General features: G+C 45.5%; 1 protein-coding gene and 1 pseudogene across 1 annotated transcript; one reads left to right on the top strand and one right to left on the bottom strand.

The window, feature by feature from the left end:
* Positions 1–17212: 17212 nt before the first annotated feature.
* Positions 17213–18929, top strand: LOC103649363 (uncharacterized; annotated as a pseudogene).
* A 1289-nt stretch (positions 18930–20218) lies between these two features.
* LOC100284300 (uncharacterized) lies at positions 20219–21516 on the bottom strand. The gene is made up of 2 exons (NM_001157195.1): positions 21042–21516; positions 20219–20842 (listed from the first exon to the last, which is right to left on the bottom strand). The coding sequence occupies exon 2, from the start codon at positions 20657–20659 to the stop codon at positions 20342–20344; it is 318 nt and encodes a 105-aa protein (NP_001150667.1). The 5' UTR covers positions 20660–20842; positions 21042–21516; the 3' UTR covers positions 20219–20341.
* Positions 21517–21974: the final 458 nt, after the last annotated feature.

The raw sequence follows: 21974 nt of genomic DNA, 5'->3' as shown, positions 1-21974 counted from the left end.
CTTCACACGAGCCTTATGCAAGAGCAGTAGTAATCATCAAGAGGGTCGGAAAAAAAGAAGAAAAAAGCAAGCGGAGGAGTAAAAGGTAAACAAAAGGCACATACAGTCCTTGTTGAACAGTCATTGCGATCATCTCTTCCAAATGCTATTGAACATTAAGTGTGCCGTGTAAATAGACAGAGCAGTGTACAGTGCCAACACAGTAACATCGCATACATGTCTGCATGTTTCCTTGTGGGTTTCTAAAAGCTTATCATATTTCAATTGCAAGTCCAACTTCTCTGCCTTGAGCTTTTCATAGTCAGAGATTGACGGGCCACCCAGCTTCTGCTGAACAAATCTATGGGGATACAAACATGTTAGAAGCCACAGGAGAAATGCTTAGGGGTCACTGAACCAAGATTGCCATTTCTTGAACGAAATACGGAAAAGGAAATCTCAGTCGCTAGTAGATTTTACATGAGCCAACTTACTCGACTGCAGATGAAGGCTTATCGTTCACGAAATGGCAATCTTGGTCCCTGCAACCTGCTTCCAAGAAGGACAGCAAATGCAGGAGGGAGCAGGGGAGATGGGGGTGGATTCAGAGGTCGAGAAAGAGGGCGGTACCATGGCGAGAGCAGATCCTGGACAGGCGCGAGCGAGAAGTTGTAGTTTGCGTCGAGGTCCGCGGAGCAAGGAGTTGCAAATGGCGAGAGCTTGACGACGAAGTGTCGGTCGGAATCCGTGCCCCTGCTATGACGCCTACGCCCTGCGATGCTACTGCTGCTGCTTGGCGCTCGCAGAGCTCGCGTGCTGCTCGGTGTCGGTGCTCTCGTTGCCCTGGTGGCTGGCGCCTTGGTACACGGACGCAGAACAGCAGGACTGTTAGGGTCCGCTGTTGGAGTTACTCCAGGGAGGAGCGGATCGGGCGCCGGACGGCGTGGGCACGGACAGCAGAGAGGAGCGGATCCGGCGCAGTCATCCATGCTTGGGATCCGGGAGCGGGGGATTTGAGGGCGCGGCGGATGCGCGATTTGGGGAGAGGAGGAGGAGGAGGTGGACCTTCCATCCGCGCGATTTGGTGGCGCAACCTTCCATCCGCGGGCGTTGCGGAGTAGCTGTAGGATCTAGGACACCGGCTAGAGGGGGGGTGAATAGACGGTTTTGACTAAAAACAACAATACTAAGTAAATTTAATCAATACAACAAGGGAAATAAATTTACTAGTGTCAATAAGTAAACAATGTATGAAAGACAACTACGGAGATTGAATACTTGAAGAACTATAAGCAAAACACTAATCAATTGCAAGGTAATAAGTAATGCTAGAAGAAATGGACACCGAAATTTATCCCGTGGTATCGGTGATTTGCCGATCACCCCTAATCCACGTTGAGGTGGACTTCAAGCTCTCACTTGCTCCTCTATCAAGACACGACTTGATCTTGAGCCAAGTGGACAAGAAATCACTCAATACCTCGATTCCACTAATGTCACCTTTGCCGCTCCGACGAGGTAGGCGCGAACCCCTCACAATCAACACCGCGGCTTCTCCACAATCTTCTTGGAGAGCTCGACGGAGACAATCACCCGAGCCGTCTAGGAGGCGGCAACCTCCAAGAGTAACAAGCCAACGACGCTTGCTCGGTGTACCACCTAGTGCCTCAAGAATCACCAAATGATGCAAATGCACTAGGAACCCTCAATCTCTCACTAGAATGCAACCTTAAGCAAAGAGTGTGAGAGAGTGAGTTGGAGGATCACAAATGAGCTCAATGTGTGCAAGGAATGGCCTAGTGAGGACTCACACACGAGCTACCCTTCTATTTATAGGCCCCCATCTAAAACCAACCGTTATGCACAAAAGAGGGCAGTTCTGCGCACGCGCGGACCGTCCGCGCCCTAGGGCCGGACGGTCCGCCGTACACCATAACGGCTATAATGACCGTTGGAACATGTCAGAGTCGACTCAAAAGGTGGGTCCGGACAGTCCGCCCTTCAAGGTCGGACCGTCCGCGACCTGGCAATTTCAAACACCTGAGCCTCGGATCAAACGGAGTTAACACACGCGGACCGTCCGGCTATAAATCCCGGACCGTCCGCGACCTGAGACAGTACTGTCCGGACTGGTCACCCGGACCGTCCGTAGTACAACTCAATAAAAACACACAGTCCCTGTCCAAAACGAGTTAGACACATGCGGACCGTCCGCGCCTCACAGGCGGACCGTCCGCCTATAATTCAGGGACTGACCCGAAGCCCCCTTCTTTTGGTCAGGACTGCGGACGGTCCGGCCCTAAGGCCCGGACGGTCCGCAGTGCAAAAGAATACAGAGTCAATCACAGAAAAGTCAAACCTCGGACCCTCTGGAGGATCGCGGACAGTCCGCCCCCTAGGGCCGGACAGTCCGCGCGACCAAGACTTCTCAAAATTCAAACATGCTTTGGAATGAACTTTTAACACATGAAATGAGAAGCGCTGTTAGTCCTTATGTAAATGCAACTACTTGATGCTCTATGAGGCACTAAGTTTTACACAGATCTAAGTCATTGACCCCTCTTAATAGTACGGCTATCTAGCCTACTAATCCGGTCAGGTATCTTCTCTAAACTCCTCAAGACCGGCAAAAGCAAAACCTATATTATACCTTTGCCTTCATCTGATCCACAACCAATGCGTATGACTCTCCAACAATCTTATTTCTTTGTGGTCCAACCCTGCATTCTTATTTCTCCAAGAATCGTTAGTCCACAAGTAGTTGTCATTGATTACCAAAACATTACCAAAGGGGCCTAGATGATTCACAATCTCCCCCTTTTTGGTAATTGATGACAACACCACATAGTATATCAAAGAGAAGTTTAGTTTCTCCAAATCTCTCTCATACCAAAGGTATAAAATAGATTTTGGAGATGAGTTTCATAGGACTTATCTTGAATTGAAGTTCTGTCCAAAAGATAGATAAATCCCAATAGAAACTCAGTATGCAAGAAAGGCTCCCCCTAAGTGTGTGCAGGATTATTTGAAGTTGAAGATATAACACACATAATACATTGGAGCTTGATGGAGACTTTCCTACAAACATGGTTATCGAGACATACAAGCGATGATTCGTAGAGTGAGCGCAGCAATTATAATCACATCTCGATTAACCACACACAGAGTAATTTGAGCTAAAAACATAGTTCATCCCACAGAATATTACAGATAATAATCCACAGACATACGACATAGAGTTAATAGATCAAACCAAGTTCCAAATGCATAAGACATAAACTAAAACGGCACGAAAAAAATAAAATGCATATGCATGGTCTTAGTGTCCACATAGAACCACCAACTCCCCCTGAAGGAGACGCCTGACAACTTCTCATCACTTCTCTCCCCCTTTGGCATCAATTGCCACAAAGGAGAGGCCTTACTGATCACTAGGCGGAGGATGCATGTTGTAATAATGAGTGCTGAAGGTGTCAAACAGGGAGGAGAACTGGGCAAAGTCCTGCTGGAGCTGCTGCTGCCTCTGACTGATATCATGCATGTTGTCAGTTGTAGAAAGATTATCAAACTGACTGGAGAGAGCACCCATGTTATCTTGAAAGCTTTGTTGCATATTATTCAGCCTTGACATGATGGGATCAGTGACATTAGTGTGAATTTGATCACGAAAGTCAGAAAATTCAGAGTTGAGCGCATCCCAGTTGCTGTCAAAGCGAGACTGCATGTCATCGAGGCGGTGATCCACATGTGACATCAACCCCTCAAATCGAGTATCAATATGAGCCTCCAGCCCTTGCTGCATGTTGTGAAAATAAGGATCAAAATATCCTGGAGCAGGCTCCCAATAGTGCTGAGGCTGAGGAGGAGGTGGAGGAGGAGGCATCTGCTGTTCCTCAACATTAGGCGCTGCTCCACCCTCATAGCCAGGGTCTTCCTCATCATCTGGGAATGGAGTGAGTGGCCTGGTGAGAAACCCTATCTCATTCTTAAAAGGCCTGAATGGAGTGTGGACAATCTCACATGGGCCCTCAAATCTTGTCTTGGATTTGATAAGAGCCATAATGTATGGAGCATATGCCAAGTTTTGATTCTTGTCCATCTTTAAATCATTAAGCTGCCTCATCATGAAAAGAACAATGTTCATGACTTCTCCATTCATAATGTGATGAATTATGTTCCAGAACTTATCTCGAATTTTACTCTTATCACCACTCTTGGGAAGAATGGTGACTCTGGCAATCTTGTTGATGACAGCAGGATGATGTCTGAGTCCTGCTGTTTCTCCAAATCTCCTGGGTATACCGAGCCTGGCTGGCTCATAAAACTGCACAAAATCCTCAAAGTTATCTTCAGTATATAGATCCACCCCAGCAGAAATAGTGTCATAGTTCAGACTGTTGGCAGCGGCAAAGTCAGCAAAAGAAGCAGAATACCGCTTGAAGCCAGTCATCCAGGTGATAGATTCTTCTGCAATATCAATCTCTGAGGTAGCCAAGAATTGCTTAACTGCCATTTCATTGAAATCGGAGCGCTGCCCCATAAACTGGTATAACCCACATGTTTCAAATTTGGGGATAAGACCCTCCATGACTGATTGACTGAGCAAGAAGGACCAATCAATCACCTGATGCTTATGAAAGTTGGTATCCACCAGGGTGCCCCAAAAGACGTCAAACTGCAGCTGAGTGTGGAAAAACTGAATATTTGTATCTGATGGCAGAGCATATTGGTTCATAGTCCGTCTAGAGCAGTACTCAGCCATAGAAAATCGCCGCTTGGGATAAGTCCATCCTTGGATATCAATGGGATAATCTGGATGAACATTAAGAAAATCTTCAGCATCCATGGATTCAGTGCCCCCAGCTGAGGATTGGGCCTCTGAATCAGTGGTCGGTGTATAATCATCATCATTGCCACGAGGGCGCTTTGATTTAAAGCGACCTGCAAGTTTCTTGCGGAGACCACCAAAACCACTGCAACAAGGTGACAGACAGCTAGAGATAAATAATCGATACCAACCGCCACTTATAAGAAGGAAAGGAATGGTAACACTCTGCCAGGGTCCGGACGGTCCGCGCTAGGGGGCCGGACGGTCCGCGCCAGAGGCCCGGACGGTCCGCGACCACCAGGCGGACGGTCCGCGACCGACCAGGGGCGACTCCAAGAACCCTAGCCGCCACAAGTGTTCAATTTGATGGTTTTGCAGATAATACCCAGCCAAATAAGTTGAAAATTTTGCATAGCATTGATATTGAGAAGAACTAACAATCCCACCAATCAGATTTTGAAACCCACTGCTCAATTTCAGATCAGAGAAGAAACCCAAATAATCTCAAAGTTGATGAAATTTGATTAAATCCACAAGATTTGAAGATACCGTGATGAAGACATGTTGAGTGAATGGTGCTGCTAGCTGTCGGACTGTCCGCACGCAACTTCTCTTCACGGTCCGCGCACACTCGACACAAGAGAGTATATGCGAGAGGAGAGCAAAAGAGAACAACCGAGTGGGCACAACTGGCAAGACTGCGGGCTCTGTCCCTTTTTCTGCCCTGTCGCGGACGGTCCGCGCGGGGGCGGCGGACGGTCCGCGCCCTGATGATCTCAGACGGTCTGCGAGGCTGCTCGGACTGTCCATTTCCTGATGCTGCGGACGGTCCGCGGTCCATAGGCGGACGGTCCGCGGCCTGATACTCATTTTTCCAATTTCTGTCCACTTTCTGATTTTGAATTCCGAATCCGAATTGGTGCTCATATGTGGACATGTTGACCAATCCAAAAGTTGGTATGCATGCATATACTTATGATGTATTTGAGAAATGCAAGATTTTTGAATTAAACTATCTAGAGCAATTAGAAATGAAAAATGCACAAATAATACCAAATAAATAGCATAAAAAAGCATACTTAGACCCAAGATGCAAGGCGACACATGTGTGATCAACTTCAAGTCACATTTGAGATATCGATCACATTCATTTCACTTCTTAGAGAACAAAATCTTGTTTCATCCAAAGGTTTTGTAAAAATGTCTGCTAATTGATCATCGGTGCCAATGGAATAAATAGAGATATCTCCCTTGCCAACATGATCTCTTAAGAAGTGATGCCGTATATCAATATGCTTGGTTCTTGAGTGTTGGACCGGATTGGTAGCCAATTTCACCGCACTCTCATTATCACACATGAGAGGCACATTCTTGAAAATAATTCCATAGTCCAATAAGGTTTGTTTCATCCATAATAGTTGAGCACAACAATTTCCGGCCGATATATATTCCGCCTCGGCGGTAGATAGAGCAACCGAATTTTGTTTCTTAGAAGACCATGAAACAAGAGATCTACCAAGAAATTGACAACAACCGGAGGTGCTTTTTCTATCAACTTTGCACCCCGCATAGTCCGAATCCGAATATCCAATTAATTCAAATTGAGCACCTTTGGGATACCATAGACCAATATTGGGAGTATACTTCAAATATCTTAGAATTCTTTTAGCGGCCTTCAAGTGAATCTCTCTAGGAGAAGCTTGAAATCGAGCACACATGCATACACTAAACATAACATCGGGCCTAGATGCGGTAATATAAAGCAAACTACCAATTATTGAACGATAAAGTTTTTGATCAACTATTGTACCTCCTTCATCTAAGTCTAGATGACCATTTGTTGCCATTGGAGTCTTGATAGGCTTAGCATTTTCTAAACCAAACTTCTTGAGCATGTCCCTCAAATATTTTGATTGACTTATAAAAATTCCATCTTTCAATTGTTTGATTTGAAGGCCAAGAAAGAAGCTCAATTCTCCTATCATAGACATTTCAAATTCCTTTGACATCATTTTTCCGAACTCCTCACAAAATAATTCATTAGTAGATCCAAAAATAATATCATCAACGTAGATTTGACAAACAAATAAATCTTTACCAATTCTTTTAGTGAATAGAGTAGTGTCAACCTTCCCAATTTTGAAGTCTTTGGAAAGCAAGAAATCCCTAAGCCTTTCATACCAAGCGCGTGGAGCTTGCTTAAGCCCATAGAGAGCTTTAGAAAGCTTGAACACATGGTTAGGTCTTTTGGGGTCCTCAAAACCGGGAGGTTGTTCAACATACACTAGTTCACTAATCTTACCATTTAGAAAGGCACTCTTTACATCCATTTGGTAGAGCTTGATATTGTGTGCACAAGCATAAGCAAGTAGAATCCGGATTGCTTCTAATCTTGCTACGGGAGCAAATGTCTCCCCAAAATCCAATCCTTCAATTTGAGTATATCCTTGTGCAACTAATCTTGCCTTGTTTCTTACTACCACACCATCTTCATTGTGCTTGTTGCGAAACACCCATTTTGTACCAATAACATTGTGGTTCTTTGGTCTCTCAACAAGCTCCCAAACTTTATTTCGAGCGAAGTTATTTAATTCTTCATGCATTGCATTCACCCAATCAACATCAAGTAGAGCTTCATCTACACGGTTAGGTTCCATACAAGATACAAAAGAGAAATGTTCACAAAATGAAGCTATGCGAGAGCGAGTTTGAACACCCTTACTAATATCACCCACAATTTGATCAACCGGGTGATCCTTCACAATGGAATGATGAATTCTTGATACGGTTTGATAGTTGCTTGTTGAAGCATTGGGAGGAACCGTAGGTCTTGAAGTACCTTGATCATGAGTATCCAAGGTTTCATCGAGTTGTTGGCTTTGGTGATCTTCCTCATTTATAGTTGAGGATGAAGGAATAACAACTACACTATCTTCATCATCATCTTCCTTAGGTTTTATTTCACCAATGGCCATTGTTTTCATTGCATTTTTCAATTGAGTTCCCCCAACATCATCGAGATTATCACTCTCATCTTGAGACCCATTTGTTTCATCAAATTCAACATCATATGCTTCCTCAATAATACCATGAGATTTGTTGAAGACTCTATAAGCCTTACTATTTGATGAATATCCAAGAAGAAAACCCTCATCACATTTCTTCTCAAATTTAGAAAGCCGACTTCCCTTTCTCAAAATATAACATTTGCAACCAAATACCCTAAAATATGAGATATTTGGCTTTCTACCAATGAGCAATTCATATGGAGTTTTCTTCAAGAGTTTGTGACAATATAGTCTATTTGATGAATGACAAGCGGTATTTATTGCCTCGGCCCAATAAGAATCCGATATATTATATTCCGCTAACATAGACCTTGCCATATCAATAAGAGTTCTATTCTTTCTTTCAACAATACCGTTTTGTTCTGGGGTATATTTAGAAGAGAATTCATGTTTGATACCCTTGTCATCACAATATTGATCAATCCTTGCATTTTTGAATTCCGACCCATTATCACTTCTAACCTTTTTGATGTCGAAATCGAATTGATTTTGAGCCAATATAGCAAATGACTTGAATGTTTCAAACACATTGGATTTGTCTCGTAGAAAATAAACCCAAGTAAATCTTGAATAGTCATCCACAATCACAAGACAATAAGAATTACCACCAATACTTACAAAAGATGTGGGCCCAAATAAATCCATGTGAAGTAATTCCAAAGGTCGATGAGTGGACATTTGACTTTTATTTGGATGAGTATTTGCCACTTGCTTACCGGCTTGACAAGAGCTACACAATTTGTTCTTTTCAAACTTCACATCTTTCAAGCCTCGAACTAAGTCATGCTTGGTTAACCGATTGAGTTGCTTCATCCCAACATGACCAAGTCTTCTATGCCATAACCAACCTAGTGAAGCTTTTGAAAATAAGCAAGTTGTGAGCTTTGCCTCATTAGATGAGAAATCAACAAGATAAAGATTTTCATGTCTAAAACCTTTAAATTTAAGATTGCTACCGTCAACACTAGAGATAATAACATCTTCAACTGTGAAATTGCAACAAAATCCTAAATCACATAATTGAGCTACGGAAAGTAAATTAAAATTCAAAGACTCAACCAATAGCACATTTGATATAGAATGATCATTTGAAATAGCAATTTTACCCAAACCTTTAACCTTTCCTTTACGATTATCTCCAAATGTGATACTATCATAATTGGAACAATCTTCCTCGCTCATTTGGGTAAACATCTTCATATCCCCGGTCATGTGTTGAGTACATCCACTATCCAACACCCAATGATTCCCTCCCGCTTTGTAGTTTACCTACAAAAGGAAATCAATCTCTTTTAGGTACCCAAACTTGCTTGGGTCCTTGGATGTTAGTGACCAAGGTCTTTGGCACCCAAATAGCTTTCTTTTTGTTTCCAACAATTGAAGTACCAACAAATTTAGCATGAACACCTTTTGCATTATGAGAAAGAACATAACAATGCTCAAAACAAGTGGAGGATACATGTTTGAACTTGGGACAATTTTTCTTAACATGTCCCTTTTTGTGACACTTGTGACACACTTTGTCACATTCTTTCACAAACAATGTCTTTTGCTTTACAAAAGCATTCTTTCCTTTCTTGGGAACATATCCAAGACCTTCACGGTTAAGAGAACATCGTTGACTTCCCAATATGAAATCCAACTTCTTCTTACCACCATATGCCTTTTCTAGGTCATGAGTTAGAGTATTTATTTTATCCACTAACACTTCATTCTCAACAATAATTTTTGATTCATCAAGAGCAATATTATCATTGAGAGAAATTTTGCATTTATCACAAATAGAGTTAGTGGGTAGTGGTTCACTTGTAAGACTATCAAGTAAGTCACAAGTGACTCCAACATCCTTAGTGACCACCTCAACTTCATGCACAATAGAGGATTTTTGAGCATCCGCAAGCTTCTCACAATTTTCTTTGAGATCATTGTGAGAGATCTTGAGCTCCTCAAAAGACACTTGGAGGTTTTTATACAATTCCCTCAAGGCCTTAAATTTTTCTTTTTCTTTGTGCATGTAGTCATCGGCCTCACCTAACATTCTAACAAGATCATCATATGAATAGCCATCATCATCAACATCATCGATATCATCATCATCATTTATATCATTTAAATCGGTGATGATTTTTACCTTAGCATCTCCCTTTGCCATGAGGCAATGGGGGGATGAGAAGAGTGAGGGAGCTTCCTTGATGGCAATTCCGGCATTAAGCTTGGATGAGGTGTCATCATCATCGTCATCCGAGCTATCATCCGAGTCCCATTCAACTAAGTAGGCTTTGCCATCTTTCTTCTTGTTATAGTATTTCTTTTTCTTCTTGTCACTTTCATCTTTGCCCTTCTTCTTCTTGCTTGGACAATTCATGGCAATGTGACCGGGTTCCCCACACTCAAAACATTTTCTATCATTGAAAGCATTTCTTCTAGATGTTTGACCTCTTCTAGGTTGACCTCTTTTCATCTTCATGAATTTATTGAATTTCCTTACAAATAAAGCCATGTCACCATCACTCTCACTTTCATTTTCTTCATCATTGCTATCTTCCTTTTCAATTGCCTTTGAGGCCTTGGCTTTGAGAGCAATAGATTCATTTTTCACCTTCTTTGCCAAACTTAAAGCATCGGCTTGTGACTTCTTAAATATATCTTGAGTGAGAATTTCTCCCAATACTTCGGTTGGAGAGGTTGTAGATAGATCACTCCTTACTAGCATTGTCACAATAGTCTCATATTTCTCCGGAAGTGATCTAAGGAACTTGTGTGTGAAATCCACATCCGGAACATTAAAACCAAGTCCTTTGAGTTCATTTACAATCTCATTCAATCGATTGAACATATCGGATACACTCTCATCTTCTTTCATAATAAATTGCTCAAACTTCCCTTTGCACACATATAGTTTGGCACTCTTCACAATTGTAGTTCCTTCATGAATTTCCATTAGTTTTACCCAAATCTCATGAGCGGTTGTGAGATTCTTGATACGATTGAACTCATTTATATCAAGAGCATCATAAAAGACATTCATGGCTTGATCATTTGTGAGGATATTCTCATTATCACTAACGGATGGTTCATCTTCCTTCAATACAACAAATCCATCTCTGACAATTGGCCAAATTTTTCCACCCATTGCTCTAAGATGCATTGACATTCTTATTTTCCAATAATCATAATTGTTTCCATCAAAGTGCGGTGGCTTCCCTATGTGCACATTGTTGTTACTAGCCATTTTGTCCCACTCCGGGATGATTAGATCCACAAACAATGGAGTCCTCGGCTCTGATACCACTTGTAGGATCTAGGACACCGGCTAGAGGGGGGGTGAATAGACGGTTTTGACTAAAAACAACAATACTAAGTAAATTTAATCAATACAACAAGGGAAATAAATTTACTAGTGTCAATAAGTAAACAATGTATGAAAGACAACTACGGAGATTGAATACTTGAAGAACTATAAGCAAAACACTAATCAATTGCAAGGTAATAAGTAATGCTAGAAGAAATGGACACCGAAATTTATCCCGTGGTATCGGTGATTTGCCGATCACCCCTAATCCACGTTGAGGTGGACTTCAAGCTCTCACTTGCTCCTCTATCAAGACACGACTTGATCTTGAGCCAAGTGGACAAGAAATCACTCAATACCTCGATTCCACTAATGTCACCTTTGCCGCTCCGACGAGGTAGGCGCGAACCCCTCACAATCAACACCGCGGCTTCTCCACAATCTTCTTGGAGAGCTCGACGGAGACAATCACCCGAGCCGTCTAGGAGGCGGCAACCTCCAAGAGTAACAAGCCAACGACGCTTGCTCGGTGTACCACCTAGTGCCTCAAGAATCACCAAATGATGCAAATGCACTAGGAACCCTCAATCTCTCACTAGAATGCAACCTTAAGCAAAGAGTGTGAGAGAGTGAGTTGGAGGATCACAAATGAGCTCAATGTGTGCAAGGAATGGCCTAGTGAGGACTCACACACGAGCTACCCTTCTATTTATAGGCCCCCATCTAAAACCAACCGTTATGCACAAAAGAGGGCAGTTCTGCGCACGCGCGGACCGTCCGCGCCCTAGGGCCGGACGGTCCGCCGTACACCATAACGGCTATAATGACCGTTGGAACATGTCAGAGTCGACTCAAAAGGTGGGTCCGGACAGTCCGCCCTTCAAGGTCGGACCGTCCGCGACCTGGCAATTTCAAACACCTGAGCCTCGGATCAAACGGAGTTAACACACGCGGACCGTCCGGCTATAAATCCCGGACCGTCCGCGACCTGAGACAGTACTGTCCGGACTGGTCACCCGGACCGTCCGTAGTACAACTCAATAAAAACACACAGTCCCTGTCCAAAACGAGTTAGACACATGCGGACCGTCCGCGCCTCACAGGCGGACCGTCCGCCTATAATTCAGGGACTGACCCGAAGCCCCCTTCTTTTGGTCAGGACTGCGGACGGTCCGGCCCTAAGGCCCGGACGGTCCGCAGTGCAAAAGAATACAGAGTCAATCACAGAAAAGTCAAACCTCGGACCCTCTGGAGGATCGCGGACAGTCCGCCCCCTAGGGCCGGACAGTCCGCGCGACCAAGACTTCTCAAAATTCAAACATGCTTTGGAATGAACTTTTAACACATGAAATGAGAAGCGCTGTTAGTCCTTATGTAAATGCAACTACTTGATGCTCTATGAGGCACTAAGTTTTACACAGATCTAAGTCATTGACCCCTCTTAATAGTACGGCTATCTAGCCTACTAATCCGGTCAGGTATCTTCTCTAAACTCCTCAAGACCGGCAAAAGCAAAACCTATATTATACCTTTGCCTTCATCTGATCCACAACCAATGCGTATGACTCTCCAACAATCTTATTTCTTTGTGGTCCAACCCTGCATTCTTATTTCTCCAAGAATCGTTAGTCCACAAGTAGTTGTCATTGATTACCAAAACATTACCAAAGGGGCCTAGATGATTCACAGTAGCGGGCCTTCCAGCTGCGCTCGTCTGCGTCCTCGCGGCGGGGACTACGGGCGTTGCTGGCGCGGGTCCGGGGGCGCTGCGGCCGCGAGGACGGCGGCGGGGAATGCGGGCGCTGGGAGGGGAATCGAGCGGGCGGAGCTGGCGCGACGGATTTGCGGGACCGGGGGTGCGGCGGATTTGCGCGCGGCAGCAGCCGATGCGCGGAGAGGCAGAACAAAGGTACTGTGCACGCCTACACTGGTAACATATAGAGTAGTAGAGATAGGGAGTCGTACAGCTTCGTACAAAATTATATTTATGCCCACCATAATTGTACATAGGATTTGCAAATAATGCAAGGGCGACATTGTCTTTTGCTTTTGTCATTCTGAACGACACCTTCTCCTTACATCATCTCCTTGTGCTATCATGACAAAGCTAGCTTCTTCGCTCCTTTCTCGTCCTGCATCGAAGGTGTTCTGGTGCCAAAGCTCCTGCAATACTTAATAACATGTTGATAACCAATGGTTAAACGTGTTTTTGAGGACCTTCGACAAACGAAGGCCCCCAACACCCCTAAAAATTTTAAGATTACTTATATATGTAATATTATTTACTATAAAATACAGAAAATTTAAAAGATAGGATAGGCCAAAATCAACCTCTGTGGGCCGTCTCTCTGTCGAAGTGTCAAGCCAAGGCATAATAACATCCCGCTCTCCTGCTTGTTGTCATCATTGGTCATCCCATCCAATCTCTATCAAGCCACCGCCACCGTTCCTTTCTTTGTTCTTCCCGTTTGTTGTGGCGTTTGGTGTGGCCGTGTGCACATCGAGGAACAGGCATGGAGCCCCAACCTAGGCACGGCAACACCGGTGACTCGTGTGGCTGCCCCTGTCCAAGCCTGGCGCGACATTGCCCGTGCCCCTGTAGCCCCAGCGTCCAGCCATCTTCCTTCCATCTTTGGGCCAGCGTAGCAGGCTCGAACCCTTTCCTCAGGCGCCGCTACACTTCCAGGCTTCCAGCAGGCGCCGCTGCTCCCTGTCACTGCTCTCATCAACAAGCAGTCTAGGTCTCTAGGAAGGTCAGTCTAGTTCTCCAGGAAGGTAAGCACTAACCAAGCAGACAAGTTGTATGCCTGTGCTAGATTTGCATTTTTGCATAACTGAAATGGATTAGATAAGTTCATAAGTAGTTGATCTGTTGATGAGTATTACTACTCTTTGTCTACAAGCTAATTGAGTTGACCCTATTATTACTTGCATAACAAGATTGAAGATGATTGGTTGAATGATTTAATGGTTTGCTACACTTAGAAAGAGACCTTCAAATTCATTGACGATGAGTTCATAATTCAATGATTTTAACGTGTCAAAACTAGAAGAAGGCAATTACCTCGGTCAACAAAAACTTAACGTTATGTTTTTTTTTATTTTTATGATTTCCTTCTTTTAACTTGTATCATGTATTGATATAAAACTTAAACTCTATGTGACAATAGTTTTTTACGGTGTTGGTTGATTTTGTCATATAGTTTCTTGGCCCTTCCTGAATTTTTGTTCTGCGTCCGCCACTGTTCAAATTTATCATAAAACAATTTCTGGAAAATTCTATTCTTATTTGTAATAATATGCTTGATAACATATGAAATATATCAGGATCAAATTTTATACATGTCTATTTTTAAAATATTGAATTTGTCCAAACAATTCAGATATCCACTTTCATCCCTATCTCCAACCATTCCCTCTATTTAGTTAACCTTTACATTTTAACAGAGTTATTTGACTTTTATTCATCAGTTTTTGGAGTTTTAAAAAATATTAAAGTATTTGTAGTACCATAATATAAATTGTTATCAAGTGATTAAACTTGAAAAGAACTAAATTTAAAGTTAAAAACACTGATCAATGAAGGTGGGGAAGATTAGAGCTCTCCAATTATAAAGGAGGATTTTGTTCTCTCCCCAAAAGGAGGGAAGCAAAGGGGGAGAGGCATCCGACCACCGGACATCTCTACTACTCTTAAGACGCTACTGTAGGCGTCCACATTTTGGTTCTGCCGATCCCTCTGCCCACCCACCGCCCGTCTGCTCCCCGCCATCACCGCGACGCCAGCCGCCATCAACGTCGATCCTGCGATCCGGGGCCCTGCAGCGCGGCCGCCATCAACGCACCCTCGATCCGCCATCCTCGATCCGCCATCTACGAGCCCCGCCATCAACGCAGCCCGCCATCTACGAGCCCCGCCATCAACGCTCCTCGATCTCTGCTTCGGGCAGACGCATCCTCCATGGTCCTCCCCTCCGCGTCCGCATCCTCCGCCATCGTTCGCCCGCCCGCGTCGCGTTGCGCTCCAACCAATCTCCGTGGTCCTCTCCCCTCTCCATCTTCTCTCGCTTATCCCTTCGTCGTCTCTGTTGCGATAGGTTGAGCGCCTCGCACGACCCTGAAGAAGACGTCGACGCCACCGCGCCACGCCTCGATCTCTGCTCCGGGCAGGGCCCTCACCATGTCCCGCACGACCCCGAAGACGACACTGACGCGCATCTCTTCGCCAGCCGCCGCCACCGCGCCACGCCCCAATCTCTGTTCGTGCCACCGCGAGTATGTCTCCTTCCTCCCCACGGAGTTCCCCGTGAGGACGGTAGCATGGGCAACAGTGCTCGGCCACATCGTCTTCGACATCGTGGGCTTCCCATCACTTGGCGCTGTCGGATGCGGGAGACGCAGTCGCAGGCTGCGCTCCTGCACGCCCCCTCCTCGTCCGCAAGGCACGACGGCGACGAGCGTGCGACACCTCCGACGGCTCCACAGATCCAGCACCATGCTTAGCCGAACATGGCGAGGCCGGCGAGGAGGAGAAGGAGCGCGCACTCATGCTACAGAGGGGGTAAGATGAGTGGTGGGTTGAAGCGTCTTGTTGCTTCCATTCTTTTTGGCTGATACGGAACCTTGCCCAGCTCGATTTCAAGAATATGCTCACGTCTCATGATTGTGTCTTTTTCAGAATCTCAGCTGTTCCTCATGTGGAGAGCCTCCAGAGGCTCACATGTATTCCTGCACTCACCGCAACGGGAATCTGACTGTTCTTATGAGACACTTGCTGCCTAAATATCGTTTATCTGGTGAATCAGAAGGAAAGATTTGGATGTGGACTAGATGCTTAAGGTGTGAACATGAAAGTGGGGTCTCCAGATCATCACGAAGGGTGATAATGTCAGCTGAAGCACACTACCTTTCATTTGGGAAATTCCTTGAACTCAGTTTTTCAAGCCACTCAACCACTAGAAGGCTGTCAATATGCGGGCATTCACTCAATACGGATTGTCTGCGCTTTTTTGGGTAAACTCAAAACATCGGCTGCATTTCATAAATTGTTTCGCTTCCATTGTATTGTACTACGTTTTCTGTTCATTTATTTGGGATGTGTCAACTTCAGTTGGGCTCCAAAGTTGCAATGTCCTCAGTCGAAATTTACAATGCCTGCAAACCACAGCCTAATCTTGAGTTTCACAATACCGATATGCACGACTGGTACGTGCAAGATATATGAAATGTATGTATCGTTCATTCTCAATTGTTGGTCCCATCTCATGCTTCTTTTGTGAACATCCATAGTGCTGGAGCCTAATGCCTCTGCTGCACCTGTTTAAGGTTCTTGCTACAGGAGTTACACTTTTTTCGGAAGTCACAAGCGCACTACAGAAGCTCAAGGATCAGTTTCCTGTTAAAGACCTTTCCCAACTTGAAGAGATGTTATTAAAGAGAAGGCTGAGTTCATGGTAAACTCTTTCAGAGATGAACCTTCCATCAGTCGCACTGATTTGATTTACTCTGCATTTCTGGCAATCATTATTTCATGGCTTGCCTTTAACATCATTCCAGGATTCTCTAGCAAAGGCTGTTGATCGAAATAGGGAATCAAGCTCTGTGGATGATATCCTTAATGTAAATTGGCTCTATCAGGATCTTCTGCTGGAACTTTATGTGTGGGACCGTCGGCTGCACCAACTTGTAGATTGTACACCTGCTGAAAACGCAATAGTGGCAAATGGCCAAACTGCAGCAGCCGCTGAAGCCGGTGAGCGCATGAGCAGCATAGCATCTCTTGAGAATAGATGTATCAAGGAACTAGAGAAGTTCAGTTAAGCAGGGACTGCATCAGCCTTGCTTGATGATGCATGGAAAGATAAGCATTACAATGATCAGCACAACACAAACTGTGGGTGTGACGGGGGGAAGAAAAATGGGTTTGGAACCCAGTGAATGAGTCCAGATTGGCTTTCAGGCAGGAAGTGGAAGTTGGATGTTTGGAAAGGTTTGAGGTCGTTAACCACTACTGTCCAAGTCGTTTATCCCCCTTGTACAAACACAGAGAATCTAGAGGAGATGGGGGGATCTCCACAGTTCACAGTAGTTCCAGGTGGTAGTATCTTGTGTGTATCAGAGGATGAGATATCCAATATAATATCACGAGCTCTTGCTGTATCCGAGGAACGTCGACACTTACTGATGGATGCTATCGCTGAGACTGAACCAGCAGATACCACAAGGAGTAAAACAATGGACAAGTCTTACAACTCTTTATCTGAAAGTTCATCTACTTCTCTGTGGTCTTCAGATTCTGAGGCAAGCATTTCGTCTGACGACCTCTCCAGCTATGATACCTCGCTTCTTCTATCGTCCTCTCTCCATCCAGAAATAGATGTCAACGGGACAACAACTCTCAAATGGAGGTACTCAGTCATCTGTGTACACTCTAACCAGTTCTACAACCTCCGAAGGAAATGCTGCCCATCGGAGCTTGCATACGTTGCCTCATTGAGCCGTTGCAAGAGGTGGGATGCTCAGGGCGGGAAGAGCAAGGCATTCTTTGCAAGAACAATTGATGGCAGGCTCATCATAAAGCAAATAAAGAAGACAGAGTTTGATTCCTTCATAAAATTTGCGCCTGATTACTTCAGGCATGTCAACCATTCTCTGGACACGGGGAGCCAGACTTGCCTTGCCAAAATCTTAGGGATCTATCAGCATTATGATGAGCCTGCTGGTTCAGTCATGGTATGGAGACCTGCCTTCTATTACTAACATAATGATCCAGGACTTGCCTTGCCAAAATCTTAGGGACGGACCAGGAGCTGCTGGAGCACTTGGAGGGGGAGGCGAGGTCAGACACGCGGAAGCTCCACCCCCTCGTCGACGAGTTCATCCCCACCATCGACGGCGAGAACGGCATCTGCTACACGCACCCGGAGAGGCTCCCCGCTACGTACGCACCCGTAGCTTAATTTTCGCTGGTTTCAGATCTGCGTGCGTGCATCCATATATATGCATGATGATCTACCGACGTTGTGCTGGTTTCAGGTGTGAGCAAGGACGGGCTTGTCCGGCACTTCTTCCACCGGCCGTCCAGGGCGTACACGACGGGGACGAGGAAGCGGCGGAAGGTGCACAGCGGCGACGACGGCGGCAAGACGCGGTGGCACAAGACGGGCAAGACCAGGCCGGTGCTGTCCAACAGCAGGCCCCGCGGGTACAAGAAATCCTGGTGCTCTACACAAACTACGGCAAGCAGCGCAAGCCCGAGAACAACTGGGTGATGCACCAGTACCACCTCGGCTCCGACGAGGAGGAGCGCGACGGCGAGCTCGTCGTCTCCAAGGTCTTCTTCCAGACGCATCCTAGGCAGTGCGGTTACACCATGGCCAGGGAGTCCGCCGTCATTGTCCCTGCCGCCGCCGCAGTCACCGGCAGCAGCAACGCGTTTATTGCCGGCCATCACCAGAGTGGCGGTGGTGGTAGTAGCGTCCTCAGAGAAGCAAACGGCGGAGCTGATCAGCTCTACAGCCCAGGAGCAATGATGGGGTATGACCAGGGGGGCCTGGAAACAGGGCACCTCCTGCCCCTGCTGTGCCTCCCCACTTCATGCCTAACTTTACTGTCCATGCAGCAAGGGCTAGCTTTGCCCCTTGAACCGAGAATTCAGGACAAGATACAAACCTATCAAATTTGCCAGATATAAATAGGCATTTAGGAGCATGTGCAAACTCCCAGGACCTGAACACAATTCACTACTTGTGCTGGGATTGTATAAAAAATGCCATGTTCTTACCCTCTAACTTCACGTTCATTTACAAGCTCCTCCCTTTTTGCCATGCAACAATGTGATAAGATTAAAAGATGCATCATACTTAAAGCTGTCAAATTTACTGCCAGAACATAAAGCACTTATTGTCGGCTCTGAATAGACATTTAAACAACATTGCAGTGGACTGTGTTCACCTCGCGAGGCTGTACTGTACTGAGTTATTAACAAATTGGATAGGGACTGTCAGCCACAACAGTACAACACTGCCTAGAATCTGAAAAGATCGATGGCATAAAATTACAGCACAAAACCGTGGAATCCGAATAGATTGTCGTCATAGCATTACAAGAAAACCTGTGCTGGGGTTGGAAAGACAAGCATTTCAATCACGATCCTAACTACAAACTTGCCGACGATGCATGCTAAAATGAACTGCACCATTGTTGCAATACACAGACCAGAGATTTAAACTAAGTTACATGCATTGTTTCGCTTCAATCCGATCGTGTCAATTAAAGTTTCAACGCTACAGAGGGAAGTCTATAAAGCATAAATACAAGTATTGCCGAGGAACTACTTGCCGACGACATGCTTTTCATATAAGGCAACGATATCCTTCTTGTTGGGATTTTTCAACTGGAGTAGTTGAGCACCAAACCCGTGCTTGGTGAGCTCCTGCTTCAGCTTCAGCACAGTGAATTTAGTATAGTCTTCGCTTTCTGTCCCTTGCTGACTCCCGTTGTAAGTATCTTCGCCAATAAATACGGAACCGCCATCGTCTGTGGAGACCTGCCTTCTATTACTAACATAATGATACATAAATTATCACGCAGATTTTACATATTATAGTGATGTTTCTCATTTTGTATATATGTTTTATACCAATTTTTAACTTCCGTGACAACGTACGGGCATATAACTAGTACACTGAGAATGTGGGGAGCATTCTAGAAGCGGCTTAGACTACCTACAGCAGTTTAGTCATTCTTATCTCCTGTTTTAAATTTTACTTTGTCTACGGTGCAAACGAGTATTATGCACGATCATAGCCTTACAGGTCTCATGGTCACAGACTATAAGAAGAAATTGGAGAGCCTTTATTTGAATTCTACTGTTAGACTGAAAGCGTAAATTTAGATCAATAAAAATAGAGGTGAGCACACAAATCTGATTTGGTTGCTACTTGCTACTGCTGGAGTTACTCGCACGTGCTCGGCCCGCTCTCCACTACAAGATATGTTCGAAATTGTGCACAACTATATGTTCTAAATTCCAGTCAATAACTTCGTATGGCTACCAAACTTGGTTGAGATCTATCCCTGGAGAAGTTGCTTCACATTACACTCATGACTCGTCTTAGGACGAATCCTGCAGCTGCAAAACACAGAAAATCTGGCCAAGACCTATTTATCTATTTACAGGTAAGAGGAGGCCATGCTGCGCACATCTGTCGGCATGAAGGCCAGTACAACCAGCAAGACGAGCAGGCAGACCGGCAGCCACAACAGCAGCGACGGCGGCGGCGGCAGGGGAGGCAGCACCAGCGGCAGTATCAGCAGCGAGACGGTGAGGCAGGCGAGCACGAGGAACGCCCCGATGCTGAAGTAGGTGGACGCGATGACCTTCTTGTCGAGGAAATCCGCCTCCTGCTGACGCTGCTGCAGATGCCGCTTCACGGCATTCCTCCTTTGTATTGCCGCCCCTCCTTCCATCGCGCTAGATCGGCTTGCCATGTGTTCTTTGGTGTAGGTGGAGGTGGAGACCAGTCGCAGTGAGTGGTTGCCAAAGTAAGCAAGAAGTGAAAGGCGGTGTGAGAACGCCTTGTGTTTTCTGAACGTTTTGTAATCAGATCTGAGCTCCGGTGGTCGAATCGCCCGTCCCCTGCTTCAGAAGAACTGCCCCTAAAGCCAGAACATCTGTAAGGAGATAGAACCAAAGTGTTAGATGATGATGGGTAGATCACAGTGGCAAGATTATCGAACCTTTCCCCCAGAGATTTTCAGCAAAGAAGCTAGTGTGGACAACACCAACTTTGAAGAATCCGAAGAACTCAATCAAAAGAAAGATGAAGAATCGCCTAAAACATATCGAAATCGCGCAGCAGGAAAAAGTTACCTTAAATCCCGAACCTCGCATTGTTCTCCGGTCCTCACTGTTCAACCACGCCTGAAGAAACACGTTCTCCCCTTTCTCTTGCTCCAGTAGGAAGGCAAGAATCCCTCTTTAATCTCTCCAGATCAATAAAGAGATCTCAAGAGCGGTGACAGCGGCGGCGGCGGCGGCAGCAGACCCCTCAAAGGCTCGGATTCAGCCACCAGCAACGCTGCCGGACGGGACACCAACAGCCGGGGTGCGCGGAAGAAAACAGAGAGCGCAGATGGGAGGTGCGGAGGGAGCAGAGGGGGATCCGGTGATAGCGAAGCTGATATCTCCCGTGACGACGCCGACTCGACTCCTGGCTGCAGCTCCTGCTCCCGGGGGGGAGGATGGAGATGGAAACGGGAACTGGGGGAAACTGGAGAGAGATTAAGCATGATGACGGGCAGGGGGGAGGACGAGTGGTCAATTTTATGAGTGGGGGATTCGCAGCACGGTTTCAAATCTCGGAGGTCGGAGGACGGAGGAAGAAGAGGGCCGGATACATTGCATCAAGGACCAACATGGGTAGGCAATCCATGCAGCCAAAGCCAAGTGGTGGGGGTGGGTGCCGGTGGGCCCCAGTACTTTCTCCCTTCGGCAAGGGGTAGTGACCTGGCCGCTTGAGTTGAGCAACCTTTGTCTAATTGCAATTACCATTTCCTTCTACTTAAGTGACCGTTCGTTTCCACGGAAATAAACATAGATTCGTTCCAGCTCGTCAAAATCCATATAAATTAGAGAAGTAATCCAGCTAGGAATCAATCCGGAGCTCTAATCCCTAACAACCGAACAAGACCTCAATTACCACTTGTCTAATATTTAGCCTTGACTAAGGGGGTGTTTGGTTACCCCAAACTAAAATTTAGCCCCTGTCATATCGAATGTTTGAACCTCTGTTCCGGGTATTAA

The sequence above is a fragment of the Zea mays genome, chromosome 2 (genome assembly GCF_902167145.1).
Source record: "Zea mays cultivar B73 chromosome 2, Zm-B73-REFERENCE-NAM-5.0, whole genome shotgun sequence".
Classification (NCBI taxonomy): Eukaryota; Viridiplantae; Streptophyta; class Magnoliopsida; order Poales; family Poaceae; genus Zea; species Zea mays.
The sequence above is the reverse complement of the archived record's forward strand: the minus strand, read 5'-3'. Positions and strand labels throughout refer to the sequence as shown.